This window comes from Hyla sarda, chromosome 6, assembly GCF_029499605.1.
Source record: "Hyla sarda isolate aHylSar1 chromosome 6, aHylSar1.hap1, whole genome shotgun sequence".
NCBI classification, from domain to species: domain Eukaryota; kingdom Metazoa; phylum Chordata; class Amphibia; order Anura; family Hylidae; genus Hyla; species Hyla sarda.
This window is the reverse complement of record NC_079194.1, coordinates 255,394,975-255,410,980: the sequence shown is the minus strand read 5'-3', so window position 1 is coordinate 255,410,980 and position 16,006 is coordinate 255,394,975. Positions and strand designations below refer to the sequence as shown.

General features: G+C 45.4%; 1 protein-coding gene across 2 annotated transcripts in view; it reads right to left on the bottom strand.

Annotated features, from left to right (window-relative positions):
* Window positions 1-261: 261 nt before the first annotated feature.
* Window positions 262-16,006, bottom strand: part of DRD4 (dopamine receptor D4) — an 86,826-nt gene continuing 71,081 nt past the window's right edge. For both annotated transcript variants that reach the window (XM_056527005.1, XM_056527003.1), the window contains exon 4: window positions 262-1,022. In XM_056527005.1, the coding sequence (XP_056382980.1) occupies window positions 820-1,022 (203 nt within the window). In that variant the 3' untranslated portion in view covers window positions 262-819. The remainder of the gene's footprint in view (window positions 1,023-16,006) is intronic.

Here is a 16,006-nt window from a genome sequence, read left to right as displayed (position 1 = left end):
GGGGCGGTGGTAATTGCCGATACCGATAATGCCCAAAATCGTGATTATCGGCGATAATCGGTCGATCCCTAATTTGAACTATATACATTTTTTGTCTATGTAGGGTATTAGTAGAGCATTAGTAGGGCATTAGAACGTTCTCTGAATAATGGCAGGAATCCCGGCCAGTGATCACGTGTGCTATAGACTGTAGAACCATGTTACACGTTTAATCTGCACTCACAGAAAGGAACACGACGTGTTTATATCAAACAATCTGTTTATTTCTCTATATAAAAGCTTTCTTCTCCATTTCCCAAGTACTGGTGTGCTCCATCACAAAACAAAGCTGGTTGAAGTTTTTCTGGACTCCTTTCAAGTGACTATTGCAGTTGTGGACAAATAAGGTCTTCTCCTTGGTTCTGCACAGCAGAAAGGGGTTCCATCTGTAGAGAAAGCAACTTACTTCCACTTATGGAAAGCTATTTTTAATACTTTTTTTTTTTAACCCATTCGGATGAAATCATGGTTAACTCTTTGAGAGAATTGAGCCACATCACATGACTACCCCTTTCTATTGTTAATCTGCGGCTTCTTCAAAAGCTCTACTGAATACCATTATGAATTTTGAAATAAACCAGGAACATTTCCAGATCGGGAATCGCTAAAGTGACGAGTTGACATTTACTCATCCCCGTTTCCTGCTGTAGGCCTCCTATAATTTGCCCTGTCCACTGCCTCAACCCAAAATGGTTGAGGAGAAAGAACCACATTGTGTAGTCCGCACAGTAAAGTTCACAGCAACCTCTTGCGCTATGGGCTGTCCCATGTCTCCGAGGATCAGCAGCACATTCGAAGCACTTTGCGAAAATAGTTCCTAAACTCGGTGTTGAATATGGTGTAGATGACCGGGTTTAGGGCACTGTTGACATATCCCAACCATGTTACGGTGCTAAAGAGAGGTGCAGGCATATAGCAAGACTCGCAAAGAGCTCGGGTGATGTGCACCACAAAGAATGGTGTCCAGCAGAAGAGAAACACACCTAGAAAAGAGGAAATAAAATAGATCAATTAGAAATGATGACATAAGAACATTTTTAATGACTATATTAGGTGATACTACTTTATCTTAAATTTCCATGTGGAATTCCACAGAAGAGTTCTGCCAAAATTTGCCGCCCATTGATTTCAGTCCCATTCAGAAACGTGAATTTCGCTTTCCGCAAAAATATAAGACCGGTCTGATATATTAGGAGATTCTGTGGCAAAAGCTTATTGAGGTCAATGGGGCTTGGATTTCAGGAACACAGAAATTCCGCCACTATTCTGATGGAACTCCGCAGTTCCGTTTAGCAAGCTCTGCTGAACGGAATTTGTGTGGAATTGTGGAAAGTACACAGAAAGTAAGTCCCCCCCCGGAAAGGTATCTAGCCATAGTGCATTAGGATCCAACTAGACTGATATTGCAGAATGTGCAGGACTAAAAATAGCATGCAAGAGGCACACTGCTCGAAAAATACCCTGTCATAAAGGATATTCATATGGGTTACTAAGGTCCTGTTAGGGCTGTGCGGTATACCGGTTCATACCAAATTTTTTTGGCTGCACGATATGAATTTTCCCCCATACCGCAATACCGGTTTGGCCCCTCCCCCTCGGGAATGTATTATCAGCCCAGCGCAGCGCTGTTCCCAAATCAGGGAACTAATCATATGTTACCCACAGCGCTGTTCTGCTCCCCCCCAATTAATGATCAGCCCAGCGGGGTACTACTCACATATGTCACCTTCAAGCACTGCCCTCCTCCTCTGTGTTGGGGGCCGCTGGGCGCTGGAACTCACTGTACGCCAGTGGTCTCCAACCTGTAGACCTCCAGATGTTGCAAAACTACAACTCCCAGCATGTCGGACATGCTGGGAGTTGTAGTTTTGCAACAGCTGGAGGTCCGCAGGTTTGAGACCACTGCTTTACGCTGTATCCCTATGCCCGGGCTGCCAAAGATAAAGAAAATAAACTGTAACTTACCTACATCGGCCACACGCTGGGGACTGGAACGTCGGAGAGCCGTCAGCCTATCACCGGCCGAAGCGATGTCCCGCCCTGGGCAGTGATAGGCTGGGCCCACTGTCATGTAAGGAGCTCTGGCCGGCTTCTTACATGACAGTGCGCTCAGCCTATCACTGACCAGGGCGGGACATCGCTTCGGCCGGTGATAGGCTGACGGCTGTCCGACGTTCCAGTCCCCAGCGTGTGGCCGATGTAGGTAAGTTACAGTTTATTTTCTTTATCTTTTGCAGCCCGGGCATAGGGATACAGCGTAAAGCACTGGTCTCAAACCTGCGGACCTCCAGCTGTTGCAAAACTACAACTCCCAGCATGCCCGGACAGCCACTGGCTGTAGTACCCCGCTAGGCTAATCATTAATTGGGGTGGAGCAGAACAGTGCTGGCGGGTCACATAATTTGGGGGGGGGGGGGGGGGAGCCGAACACCGTGCGCGGGTCACATGATTGGGGTGGGGGTGAAAATACCGTTATATACCGTGGAACCGCCGTAAGTTAAAAAAATACTGTGATACACATATTTGGTCATACCGCCCAGCCCTAGGTCCTGTTCACATTTACATCTTAGTTTACGACACAAACAAAAACTATGATGCAGTGTCAGAGACCTTAAATGGAGCATAATTGGTTTTGCCACAGTTTTGGTCCAATTTGACAAGTTGAATTGTGCAACAGACACAAGTGTGAACACAGCCCTTATGTACACATGAATTATACATCTTCATACACTGGAGCCATTATATGTGCCCATAGATGTGCCCGCTACTTGTGTACGCCTCCATTGTTATACAGAGATGTTCTTCTGTTGGATTCCTTATAAATACGACATACAAATGAAATGCTGCCATGTTTCGCTGAACTTTGCGGAATACTATATTCTACAGAGCACAATATGGCAGGATAGGGAGTGCTTGAAACAACTTCACAGGAGCAAAAATCCCACGTGTGCTCCAAATTTATAAAACCTTGTGCAACTTTTGATAAATCAGGTGCACATACACATAACCGGAGCTTGATAAGTTACTTTTCAAAACGTGTAGCTAAATAATGATAAATCTCTCCCTTCTGGTTTCGGAACGCAGCATTTGGAACACTGCGACAAAATTTACGACATTTAGAGAAATGTCTCACAACCCCTTTAAAGTCAATGGACAAAATCATTCAAGTAGGCAAGTTGGGCAAAAATCACTTGAGGACAAAAAAGTTGCAATACCAAATTTGCGCCGAAAGACGTGTAAAATGCCTGATAAATTCCCCCCATACAGTATATATAATGCTTTGCTGAAACTTACACATTACAATATCATCAATGATCTCAAGGAATCTGGTAATGTAACTGCGCTTTACAGGTGTCATGGACCATGCAGGCGGCATTAGTTAAGATTGACTCCAGTGGTCCCTCAAGTTACAATATTAATTGGTTCCGGGACGACCATTGTATGTTGAAACCATTGTATGTTGAGACCAGAACTCTATGGAAACCTGGGAATTGGTTCTAAAGGCACCAAAATGTCATCCAAAAATAGGAAAAAGTGAGGATTAAAAAAAAATAAGTAGATAACTAATATAGATAAAGCAAATCCTTACATATAAAAGTAATAAAGATCTGCTGGGAGCTGTAAATCACTGTCTATGTCAGTGTTTCCCAAGCATGGAGCCTCCAGCTGTTGCAACACTACAACTCCCAGCATGCCCGGACAGCCTTTGGCTGTCCGGGCATGCTGGGAGTTGTAGTGTTGCAACAGCTGGGGGCACCCTGCTTGGGAAACACTGGTCTATGTAGAGGACAGGAGCTTCTTCAGGGTCCTATACAGTACAGGCAATGTCCTAAAAAAGTAACATGGAGTTGCCCTCACCTGGTGTCCAAAGGAGCAGGTAACCCTGGTACAGGTAAAGAGTACAGAACATGTAATGTCTCCCTGTACTGTAAGGGGCGCTACCAGACATCAGTCAGTGCATACACTTCAGTAATACAGGTAAAGAGTAGTACAGAACATGTAATACTTCTCTGTACTGTAGAGGGCGCTACCAGACATCAGTCAGTGCATACACTTCAGTAATACAGGTGTTTTACCAGTGAATGCCCATTCTGATTGGTCGGTTCTTCCGGCCATTGACATGTTTCACAGATCTGGACTGTCTGTAGCATTGTATGTTGAGTCTGGTTTCAACTTATGATGGTCCAGAAAAGACCATTGTATGTTGAAACTATTGTATGTTGAGGCCATTGTAAGTTGAAGGATCACTTACGTACTTACATTACACTGTCATGCCGGGGGCGCTCTTACCAGCATAGTCACTGTGTGAATTGTAGCAGCTACTCTGACATGTTTACGCAGATACATCACGCTATGAAAGATGGCCGCCCGCAAAATGAAAGCCAGTGACTTTTATGGTAGTGTAAAATGGATGCTTTGTGTCTCTAATTAGATAGATCACAATTATTTTGTCCTTTTTTTCGTCCTTTCCTCATTGTGTTTCCAAAAGGTTTTTATCTTTTGCTATGACGGGAGAGTAATTTGTCTCTACTACCATGCGAGGTCTAATGAAGTATAAGCTGTCCTTGGCAGTGCCCTTGGGCGCCATCAGACACCATATTATGGATCCTTCCTCCTCTAGAATGACTGTAGTGCTGTAAAGTGGCAGGTACTCTATTCAGTTCCCATATACCGTATTTGCCCATACACGCATTTTCTTTCGCATGAGGCCTAATACTTGTAGTAAATTTAGTTTCCTAACAAATAGAGATGACCTCAGGAAATTATAGATAATTAAGAAAAAAAGTCATCAATATAGGAGTTCCTATACATGACACCAGATATTGGTCAAGTACAAAGTATCTGTCTGTACTAAGTATCCAGAAAAAGAGAGAGAAATAAATATCAGTAAACCTTTGACTTCAATGTTCTTTACTTTGCTCATATTTCATATTACAGTGAAATGTGCCTTATTCGACTAGTCTTATACAGTGACCCCCGACCTACGATGGCCCCGACATACGATCATTTCAATCAGAGGCCATCGCATGTTGAAGGCAGCATCAGCATACGATGCTTTTGTATGTCAGGGCCATCGCATAAACGACTATCCGGCAGCGCAGACTACTTCAGCTGCCACCAGATAGCTGTTTACGGTGCCCTGTGTGGTCCGCTGACGATCACTTACCTGTCCTCGGGGCTCCGGCGCGTCCTCTTCGGGATCCCCTGCATCATCGGCGCTCCCCATCGTCGTCATCACGTCGCTGCGCACGCCGTCCCGTCATCCAATAGGAGCGGCGTGCGTAATGACGTGATGGCGGCGACGTGAGAGCGAGGATCCCGGGGAAGCAGAGCCCTTGCCGGAGCATCGGGGACACCCCGGGGACAGGGTGACAGCGATGGAAGGCGACATCCAGGGCAGCGGTGACGAGCGGTGACGGTCCGGAGCGGCGGGGACAGGTGAGCATAAACTCCAATACCAGTGGTCTTCAACCTGGGGACCTCCAGATGTTGCAAAACTACAACTCCCAGCATGCCCGGACAGCCGTTGGCTGTCCGGGCATGCTGGGTGTTGTAGTTTTGCAACATCTGGAGGTCTGCAGGTTGTAGATCACTGTCCTATACTTTACATTGCACGGATCCCTCAACATACGATGGTTTCAACAAACGATGGTTCATTTGGAAAGGATTACCATCGTATTTCGAGGGACCACTGTACAAGATACCAGACACTAAACCCACTAGTATGGGCATCATCCACTAGATCACCATTGACTGGTCAATGGAATCTGGGCTGGTAAAAGGATTTTTGACACCAAATGCAAAACCTCATTTTGCCATCAGGAAGTTTGTGGCCTATTCCCACACATACTCTTAAATGGGGACTGTCACCAACTTTATTTTTTGATATGTTGTAGTACTTATGTACTACAACATATCTCTAATATACTTTTATAATTTTTTTTTTCATTAAAAAGGTTTAATTTACATTTAAAAACCGGCCACTGAAAAAGGACTGATTTTGGAGTGGCAATCAGTCCTTTTTCAGTTAGGCTGCACTCGCTCCCTGCCTGTCAATCAGACAGGCGGGAGCGAGAGCATTGGCTCCCCGGCCACTCCTTCCGCACATCGCCGCCGCCTCGTTGCCGCCGCTGTCCCTGCACGCCCGCTGCCGGACTCTGCAGTAACTGCAAGTGTAATGAGGGAACGGGGTAGGCGGGGCCGCGGGGGTGGGGTGGGGGAGGAGAGAACGGGCTAGTGCCGTAGCGGGGGGGGGGGGGGGGGGGAGACAGGCTAGCAAAAAAAATAAAAAATAGGATGGTGGGAGCTACCCTTTAACAATCCCTGCCTTGCAACGTAATTGTGTTTATTAACGTTTGCCAAAATATTTTGCTTTGTTTTAGCACCACTGTATTTTAAGAACTTTTTATCTTCCCTAAATATAGCTGTGTGAGAGCATGCTTTTTTGGGGGTCACATTAGGGCACATATAATGTATTGATTTTGTAATGTATTGTTTTGCCAGGCCTGATTGGAACCATATTATTTTTTGTTTAATCAGCGATAGTTCCGGACTGTGGGCGTCTCCCGTCAGTTTTGTCAAGACCAGTGGCATAACGTGCAAAGAGACAGGCCCTGCCAATTCTATGGGGTGGAATGGGGAGCAACTACAATCCTGTGGTCGCCAGGGACTGGTCCAAAATAAATGGAGCTGTGTGGGGGCTCATTTTTTCTGGGGTGAGCTCTAATTTCTATATCTGTTTGTGGGGATAATATTTTTAATTTTAATTTTATTTGTGTATTTGTGTTAAATGTGAACAAAACAGAGCGATTCCTGCTTTTTTTGTCCAATAGCTATTTAACCAAATTCCACAATATACATGCATTATAAATGCCACAAAATACATACTTCATGTACATGCATGTATAACCAAAAGGATTAGATAGATAAATAAAGATTTCATAGATAAGCTGAGAACACCACTACGCTTTATCACTTCCAGCCCTGTGAGAATATCAGGAGTGTATGGGCTCCCTCACTTCACTCCATGCAGCCCCCTTCTCATTTTCTGCTACATATAGTTAGTTGGGCAGGGAGAGCTGCCCAGGATAGGAGCAGGTACAAGACAAGGCTTCAGTATAGGGTGCAGGAGTACATCGGCGCTGAACGGAGCCAGGACACATCAGGTAAGAAAGTAAAATCCAATTTATTTGATGCAACGCGTTTCCCTGCGCAAGCACAGATTCATCAGGCCTGATGAATGTGTGCTTGCGCAGGGAAACGCGTTGCATCAAATAAATTGGATTTTACTTTCTTACCTGCGGTGTCCTGGGTCCGTTCAGCGCCGATGTACTCCTGCATCCTATACTGAAGCCTTGTCTTGTACCTATACGTTGTGGAATCCACACCAGGAGGGCCGCAGACGGACCGTTGTATCCAAGCGATTTCCATTGTTGTGTATGAGGCTACACAACCACCCAGGGTGAGCAGTTTAAAATTAGCTTTTACTCTCCCCTCCCCCCATCTCCGGTGGTATTACCCTATGGAGCGCCTTCTCTCCTGTTTTTAGAACAGGATAGGAGCAGGACAGCATTCAAACCTGCACATAAAAGCTGAGACAACAGCTGCCTCCTCCTGCCTGCTCACTATGGGGGAGATTCATCAAAACCTGCCCAGAGGAAATGTTGCCCAGTTGCCCATAGCAACCAATCAGCTTCCTTCTTTCACTTTTAAGAAGGCCTCTGCAAAATGAAAGACGCGATCTGATTGGTTGCTATGGGTAACTCAGCAACGTTTCCTCTGGACAGGTTTTGATAAATATCCCCCTATGAGTATGTCTTCACTTTATTCACACACAAGTGCTGATAACAGAAGGGAGCTCCACAGAGTAGACTGGAGGAGCCCATACACCTGTGACTTAAAGGAGTAGTCCGGAGCTAATTTTCTTATTTTATCTGGTCCGGGCTGCAAAAAAAAAAAGTATACAAACTTTCTCTTACCTGCCTACGCGCCCCCAGAGCTGCGGTACAGGTGTTCGGTCGCCGGGCTGTTTGCTTCTTACTTCCTGTTAGCCCGGCACGTCACACGGAGCTTCAGCCTATCACCGGCCGCAGCGATGTCCCGCTTCGGCCGGTGATAGGCTGAAGCTCCGTGTGATGTGCCGGGCTAACAGGAAGTAAGAAGCAAACAGCCCGGCGACCAAACACCTGTACCGGAGCTCCGGGAGCGCGTAGGCAGGCAAGAGAAAGTTTGTTTTCTTTTTTTTTTTGCAGCCCGGACCGGGTAAAATAAGAAAAGTGCGCGCCGGACTACTCCTTTAAGTCCTCACAGTGCTGGAAGTGATAAGGTGCATTGGCACTCTCTTTTGACATAAAATTTTCCCTGGGTGTTTGTAACAACCCAAGTAATTCATACATACAAAGAAAGCAAAACAAATAAGCCCAGAAATAATTTATGTGTAATAAGGTGAAATGACACAGGGGAAAAGTACTGAACACATGAAAAAAGGCACGTTAAAAAAAATAAAAAAAATCTGCTGCCATCTACCAGGATGATGAAGATGAAGTGAGGGCGGACATTTCAGCAAGACAATCATTCCAAACAACACAGCCAAGGAAGCTTAAATGGTTTTAAAGCAAGAAAATAAAGCTGCTAGAATGGCCCAGACAATCACCTGACATCGATCCTATTAATAATCTATGGAAATAACTGAAGATGCTGATTCATAGAAGAGGCCTATGGAACCTTTAAGATTTAAAGATTGTTTGTGTAAAAGAATGGGCCAAAATCACATCAGAGCAATGCATGTGACTAGTTTCTCCATACAAGGGGCGGCTTGAAGCTGTCATCACCAACAAAGGCTTTTGCACAAAGTATTAAAAGGGTTATCCAAGAAAACCAGGGCTAATTTCAAGAAATATCAGCAAGCGTGCTCAATATTTGGTTTCTGTGTCATTTCACATTATTAAATGTAACTTATCTATCTTTAACTTAAGTCTAACTATATATCTAATCATATGGATTATACATGCATGGAGTATGTGTTCTGTGGCATTTATAATGCATGTATATTGCAGAATTAGGTTAAATAGCTATTTGCCAAAATTGCTCTGTTTTGTTCACCTCATTTAACACAAATTTTTAAAAAATCCATGTACTCCACAAATATAAATATAAAACTAGAGCTCACCCCGCAAAAAATTATGCCTTGCGGCCCACAGGGTTCTAGTTACACCCCTGGTCTAGACCCAGTATGACCCTGATCCACCTATAGGCAAACTTTATACAAGTGGACAGTAGAGTCTCCCGGAGCTGAACAGCCCAGCAGAGAGGTAAAAGCCAACACAAGTTTATTTTTCCCAAGATGTAACGCATTTCAAGGGACGGCAGGCTGCTTCATCAGGCATCAGATGCCTAATAAAGTGGCCTGCCATGCCGTAAAATAAGTTGCATCTAGGGAAAAATAAACTTATGTTGGCTTTTACCTCTCTGCTGGGCTGCTCAGCTCCGGGAGAATTTGCCTATGGTTCCATTGTCATTGGGTAGAAGGGCTGCAGGATGACCGCTCACATGGGCTGCAGGATGACCGCTCACATGGGCTGCAGGATGACCGCTCACATGGGCTGCAGGATGACCGCTCACATGGGCTGCAGGATGACCGCTCACATGGGCTGCAGGATGACCGCTCACATGGGCTGCAGGATGACCGCTCACATGGGCTGCAGGATGACCGCTCACATGGGCTGCAGGATGACCGCTCACATGGGCTGCAGGATGACCGCTCACATGGGCTGCAGGATGACCGCTCACATGGGCTGCAGGATGACCGCTCACATGGGCTGCAGGATGACCGCTCACATGGGCTGCAGGATGACCGCTCACATGGGCCTGCAGGATGACCGCTCACATGGGCTGCAGGATGACCGCTCACATGGGCTGCAGGATGACCGCTCACATGGGCTGCAGGATGACCGCTCACATGGGCTGCAGGATGACCGCTCACATGGGCTGCAGGATGACCGCTCACATGGGCTGCAGGATGACCACTCACATTGACACACGTATTTCTTTTGTTGTGTATGGGGTGCACAACTATCTGGGGTAAGTGTATCCCTCACCTGAATTGCCTTTCCTCCTTGTACTGATCTCCTACTTCGCTATGGGGTGCTCCCTCTTTTTCCTGATCCACCTAAGCTGCCAGTGACGTTTTAAAGGGGTATTCCACCCCTAGACATCTTATGTCTGATCATGGGGGCCCCGCTGCTTGAGACCCCTGCGATCTCTGCTGCGGCACCCCAGACATTTAGTGCACAGAGCGAACTTTGCTCCGTGCCGAATGACTGGCGATGCGGGGCGGAGGGCGGAGTCCATTGACTTACATTGAGGGGGCATGGCCGTGATGTCACAAGACTCCGGCGCTGTACCCAACGCTCTAAACAAATGCCGGGTGCAGCAGGGGGATTGCGCGGGTCCACAGCGGCGGGTCCCCTGCGATCAGACATCCTATCCCCTATCCTTTAGATAGGGGATAAGATGTCTAGAGGCAGAGAACCCCTTTAATACTTTACCTGGACAGTCAAACTGTACAATATGTGCAGAGTTGTAACTATAGGGAGGTTAGAGGAATAGTCACTTGAGGGGACCCGAAGAGTCACATAAGAAGACACAAGTATTAGAAAGCCTTGTTACACAATTTGCACTGGGACTTAAGAATTTCAAGCTATGTCTTGGAATATATCTGCATTGTGAATCGACTCTGCAACTTCCAAGATTATGGAGTCTTTTAGGTCTATGAGGCATTACTCAACAGCCAAACAGAATTGTACAATCCCATATTTATTAACTTCCAGTTGTATTATTATAAAACACCACAATGGTGCAGCATCATCTTCCGGCGGCATGGCGCTACAGGGATTAACATCTTCTTACCACAGTACACCACTAATGGGGTCTGCATGTCTCATATCGATAACGTAGTTTATCAGCATTTGCTTGCAATGATTCGCACTTCCTGCATTATATATGGGGAATAGTCAAAGGATAAAGATTTTATCAAAATGTTACATAATGTAATACAGAAGGAAGCCATATCTGATGGGAAATGAAGGACGGTTACAATAAACTTTTACATTGTGCAGTCGGCTGTCCGGATTTTCTGTGCCGCCATGTTGCAGGCAACCTATGTGACCATTATCTATTTATAAAATAGGCTTAACTAAACCGCCATCCTTGGATTGAATGACGCTCTGCGACGATTTAGAGGCTGAATGATGTCAGTAGCTCTGGATAATCATCAGCAGAAGGCAAAGGAGGCCTCCGCTGCTGCAGTCCTACCAGCCCGGCTCCTTCCACAATGAGCTAATGCTCTGTTCTGCTTTCACACTGTCGGCTATCTCCAGATTAGCTCATTATGGACTTAATAAAAGGATTTTTATTTGTAGCAACATTTAAAGGGCCAGTAAGCTTAAAGTACAGCAGGAAGACTTAAATACAAATGATAGCACGTAGTTCAGATGATGAGACCAATGTGTCATTTCCCTTGCAGAAATGGGTCCCAGAAAAGAATACCTGTTAGTTTTTGTGATCTGTTTTAAAATGTAGAGAAAAAAAAGGTTCAAGAAAAAACATCCCTTATGACATATAATGAATATATGAACATGGCTTAAAAGGTTACTCTGGTGGAAATTTTTTTTATTAAATCAACTGGTGCCAGAAAGTTAAAAAGATTTGTAAATTACTTCTATTTAAAAATCTTAACCCTTCCAGTACTTATCAGCTGCTGTATGCTCCACAGGAAGTTCTTTTTGAATTTCTTTTCAGTCTGAACTGCTGACACCTCTGTCCATGTCAGAAACTGTCCAGAGCAGGAGAGGTTTGCTATTGGGATTTTCTCCTGCTCTGGACAGTTCCTGAAATGGACAGAGGTGTCAGCGGAGAGCACTGTGGTCAGACAGAAAAGAAATTCAAAAAGAAAAGAACTTCCTGTGGAGCATACAGCAGCTGATAAATCTGGAAGGATTAAGATTTTTTAATAGTCATATTTACAAATCTGTTTAACTTTTTTTTTTTTCAAATGTATTTTTATTGGGTTTTCATAACACAAACAACAGTAGGCGGACAAACAAGCGCTCACAACAAAGCCATAGTACAGTAAGAGGCATCAATACGTTACATGTCATATCCACACCATACCTCAGTAGGCAACAACATTCAAAAATACAACCCTGGAAAGGGTAGAGAAAGGGGAGGGGATAGGGAAAAAGGGGGAAGGAAGGGCACATATAAGCAAGCCAACATACTTCTCCAAAAATAAGTATAAAGAGAGCGAGTTCTAGACATTTATAAACAAATCTGTTTAAGGCTGGGTTCACACCACGTTTTGTTAAATACGGTTGCCATATACGGCTGGGACTTAATCGCGGCGCCCGCACTCAGTCGTATTCGGCAACCGTATTTAATGCATGTCTATGAGCCGACCGGAGTGAACCGCAGCCTCCAGTTGGCTTCGTTTTCGGCCGTATGCGGTTTCCCGACCGTAGGCAAAAACGCGGTCGACCACGTTTTTGCCTACGGTCGGGAAACCGCATACGGCCGAAAACGAAGCCGACCGGAGGCTGCGGTTCACTCCGGTCGGCTCATAGACATATATTAAATACAGTTCCCGAATACGGCTGAGTGCGGGCGCCGCGATTAAGCCCCGCCCCCTCCTCCCAGCCGTATACGGGAACCGTATTTAACAAAACGTGGTGTGAACCCAGCCTAACTTTCTGGCACCAGTTGATTTAAAAAAATAATTTCCACTAGAGTAAATACTTGCCATAGCATTTAAACTTGGGACAGTGCATGGATGTATTGATTTCTATTATTTAAATCAGTATTTTTATATAAAAAGCTTTATAAATACTGCCAGGCTATGTTTACACACAATGGCCCTCATTTACTAACATGATTCCCACTCTTTTTGTCAGGATTTGCTCTTGAATTCTGTCACACGGAATGTGCGACAGAAAAACCCGACAGAATCTGGAAAAAAAAAACTACAAAATTGTTTTCGGGAAGAGGGGCGTGTTTCCTACATTTCAGCCAAAATCATTCGTCTTTTCCTAAAACCACTCTGAAATTCATGTGAATTATCTGGGAAGAAAACCCGACACATTAAAGCATGTATAAAGTCTCAGAAAGCGGAGTAAATTCTCTGGCTGTTTGCTCCTTTGTCTGCCTCGTCTTTTTCTAGCAATTCTTACTTGTCATTTAAATTTTTTTTTACACAATTACATTTTTAAGTAAGGTTTTAGCTTTAACAAATTTTTATGAGTCTTTTCAACATTTGTATTTTCCTATTGTTTCAGTAATGATGGGGATAAAAAAAATATATATATACATATATATATATATATATATATATATACTCATTTAATACATCTATCTATATGTGTCTCTCTCCTTCCTCAGGTCCGAGATACAGTACAGTGTGTAGATACAGTACTTTATATATCCATATTTCCATTAATATATTAACCCATTAAACATTTGAAGTTTGCCGGGTCTGAATGCCATTGGAGGCTGAGTATGACATTAGCCTCCAGGGTCTATTGGTGGTGTATAGGAATGAATGGGATAGATCTATAACATTGTGATTTTTTGCCCATTGAAATCTTTTGGCCCATTGTGGTCTATGGAGATCTTGCGACAAATGGGGTAGAAAGGTAAACAGCAGGGTCCTGGTAGTAATGTGGATGGTGGACACTGGTGTGGGTTCAATTCCTGGGTTGATATACAGTTTTGGGATTATACTTTAACCCCTTAAGGACCCAGGACGTCAGGGGACGTCCTGGCACCCTGGGCCTTAAGGACACAGGATCTCCCGTGATGTCCTGGTGTATTCTGGTCCCTGCCGTGCGCCGGGCAGAGATCAGAACCGGATGCCTGCTGAAATCCTTCAGCAGGCATCCAGGGCAAACGCTGAGGGGGGCCATGTAGGCCCCCCATGTCGGCGATCATCGCAAATCACGGGGGAAGTCGCCCCTGCGATCTGCGGCGATACCGGGCTGATCGGGTCTCTGGGACTTGACCGCCCGGTAATTTTGCATGATCCCGGTTGTCACAGACAGCCAGGACCATGCTGGAGGCTAGGAGCGAGGTGGCAAGCCTGCCACCTCCTCCTATCCCCTGCGATCCGTCGGTTAGCTAATCGACCAATCGCAGGGGGGGGGGGGGGGCGGTTACTTCCTCCCGCCCTGCCCGGCCCCTGGAACTCCGGAGAGGAGGGGAGGAAGACCGGAGGACGCGGCGGGGGACGGGGGAGTGCTGGGGCCCGGCCCCGGTACTTTCCTCGTCCCTGAAGACCCGGATCCCGGCGATGAAGACGGCGGCGGCGGCGACAGGTGAGTTCCTCTTCAGCCACGATCGGGCCCTTTACAGCAATGCACGTTGCCGTAAAGCGACACGCATTGCTGTATTGGGACCCTGTATACTACAACTCCCAGCATGCCCTTGGCGTCTGGGCATGCTGGGAGTTGCAGTTTTTCAACATCTGGAGGTCCGCAGTTTTGGGACCACTGTGCCCTTCCAGATGTTGCAAAACTACACATCCTCAGCATGCCCTTACTGTCCAGGCATGCTGGGAGTTGTAGTTCTGTAACATCTGGCCCTTCAGATGTTGCAGAACTACAACTCCCAGCATGCCTGGACAGTTGTGGTATACTGGGAGTTGTAGTTTTGCAACATCTGGAAAGGCACAGATTGGGAACCATTGTATTAGTGGTCTGCAAACTGTAGTCCTCCAGATGTTGCAAAACTACAACTCCAAGCATGCTGGGAGTTGTAGTTTGGCAACATCTGGCTCTAAAAATGTTGCCGAACTACTACTTCCAGCATGCCTGAGAATGTTTAGGAGTTGTGGTTTTGCAACAACAGGAGGCACACTGGTTGGGAAACATTGTCTGTTTCCTAACTCAGTGTTTCCCAACCCGTGTGCCTCCAGCTGTTGCAAAACTATAACTACCAGCATGCACTGATAGACTGTGCATGCTGAGAGTTGTAGTTTTGCAACAGCTGGAGGTCCCCTCCTGTGAATGTACAGGGTACATTCACATGGGCAGGGTGCTTACAGTGAGTATCAGGCTGCAAGTTTGCGATGCAGCAAATTTTGCGCGGCAGCTCAAACTCACAGCGGGAAACTTGCTGTAATCCCCTGCCCATGTGACTGTACCCTTAAAACACTACACTACACTAACACACAATAAAATAAAAAGTAAAAAACACTACATATACACATAAAATGAAAATAAAATAAAAATAAAGTAAAATAAAATAAAAATGAAAAACGTCTGGTACGCCACTGTTTTCAAAATGGAGCCTCCAGCTGTTGCAAAACAACAACACCCAGTATTGCCGGACAGCCGTTGACTGTCCATGCATGCTGGGAGTTTTGCAACAGCTGGAGGCACCTTGTTTGGGAATCACTGGCGTAGAATACCACTATGTCCACCCCTATGCAAATCCCTAATTCAGGCCTCAAATGCGCAACAGTTTAGGGACACATATGGGGTATTGCCGTACTCAGGATAAATTACCTAACAAATTTTGGGTGGCTTTTTCTCCTTTCTCCCCTTATGAAAAGGTGAAGTTGGGGTCTACACCAGCATGTTAGTGTAAAAAAATTAATTTTTTACACCAACATGCTGGAGTTGCCCTATACTTTTAATTTTGACAAGAGGTAAAAGGGAAAAAAGCCCCCCAAAATTTGTAATGCAATTTCTCCTGAGTACGGAGATACCCCATATGTGGGCGCAAAGTGCTCTGGGGGCGCACAACAAGGCCCAGAAGGGAGAGTGTACCATGTACATTTGAGGTGATTTGCACAGGGGTGGCTGATTGTTACAGTGGTTTTGACAAAAGCAAAAAAAAAAAAAAAAAACACATGTGACCCCATTTCGGAAACTACACCCCTCACGGAATGTAATGAGGGGTGCAGTGAGAATTTACA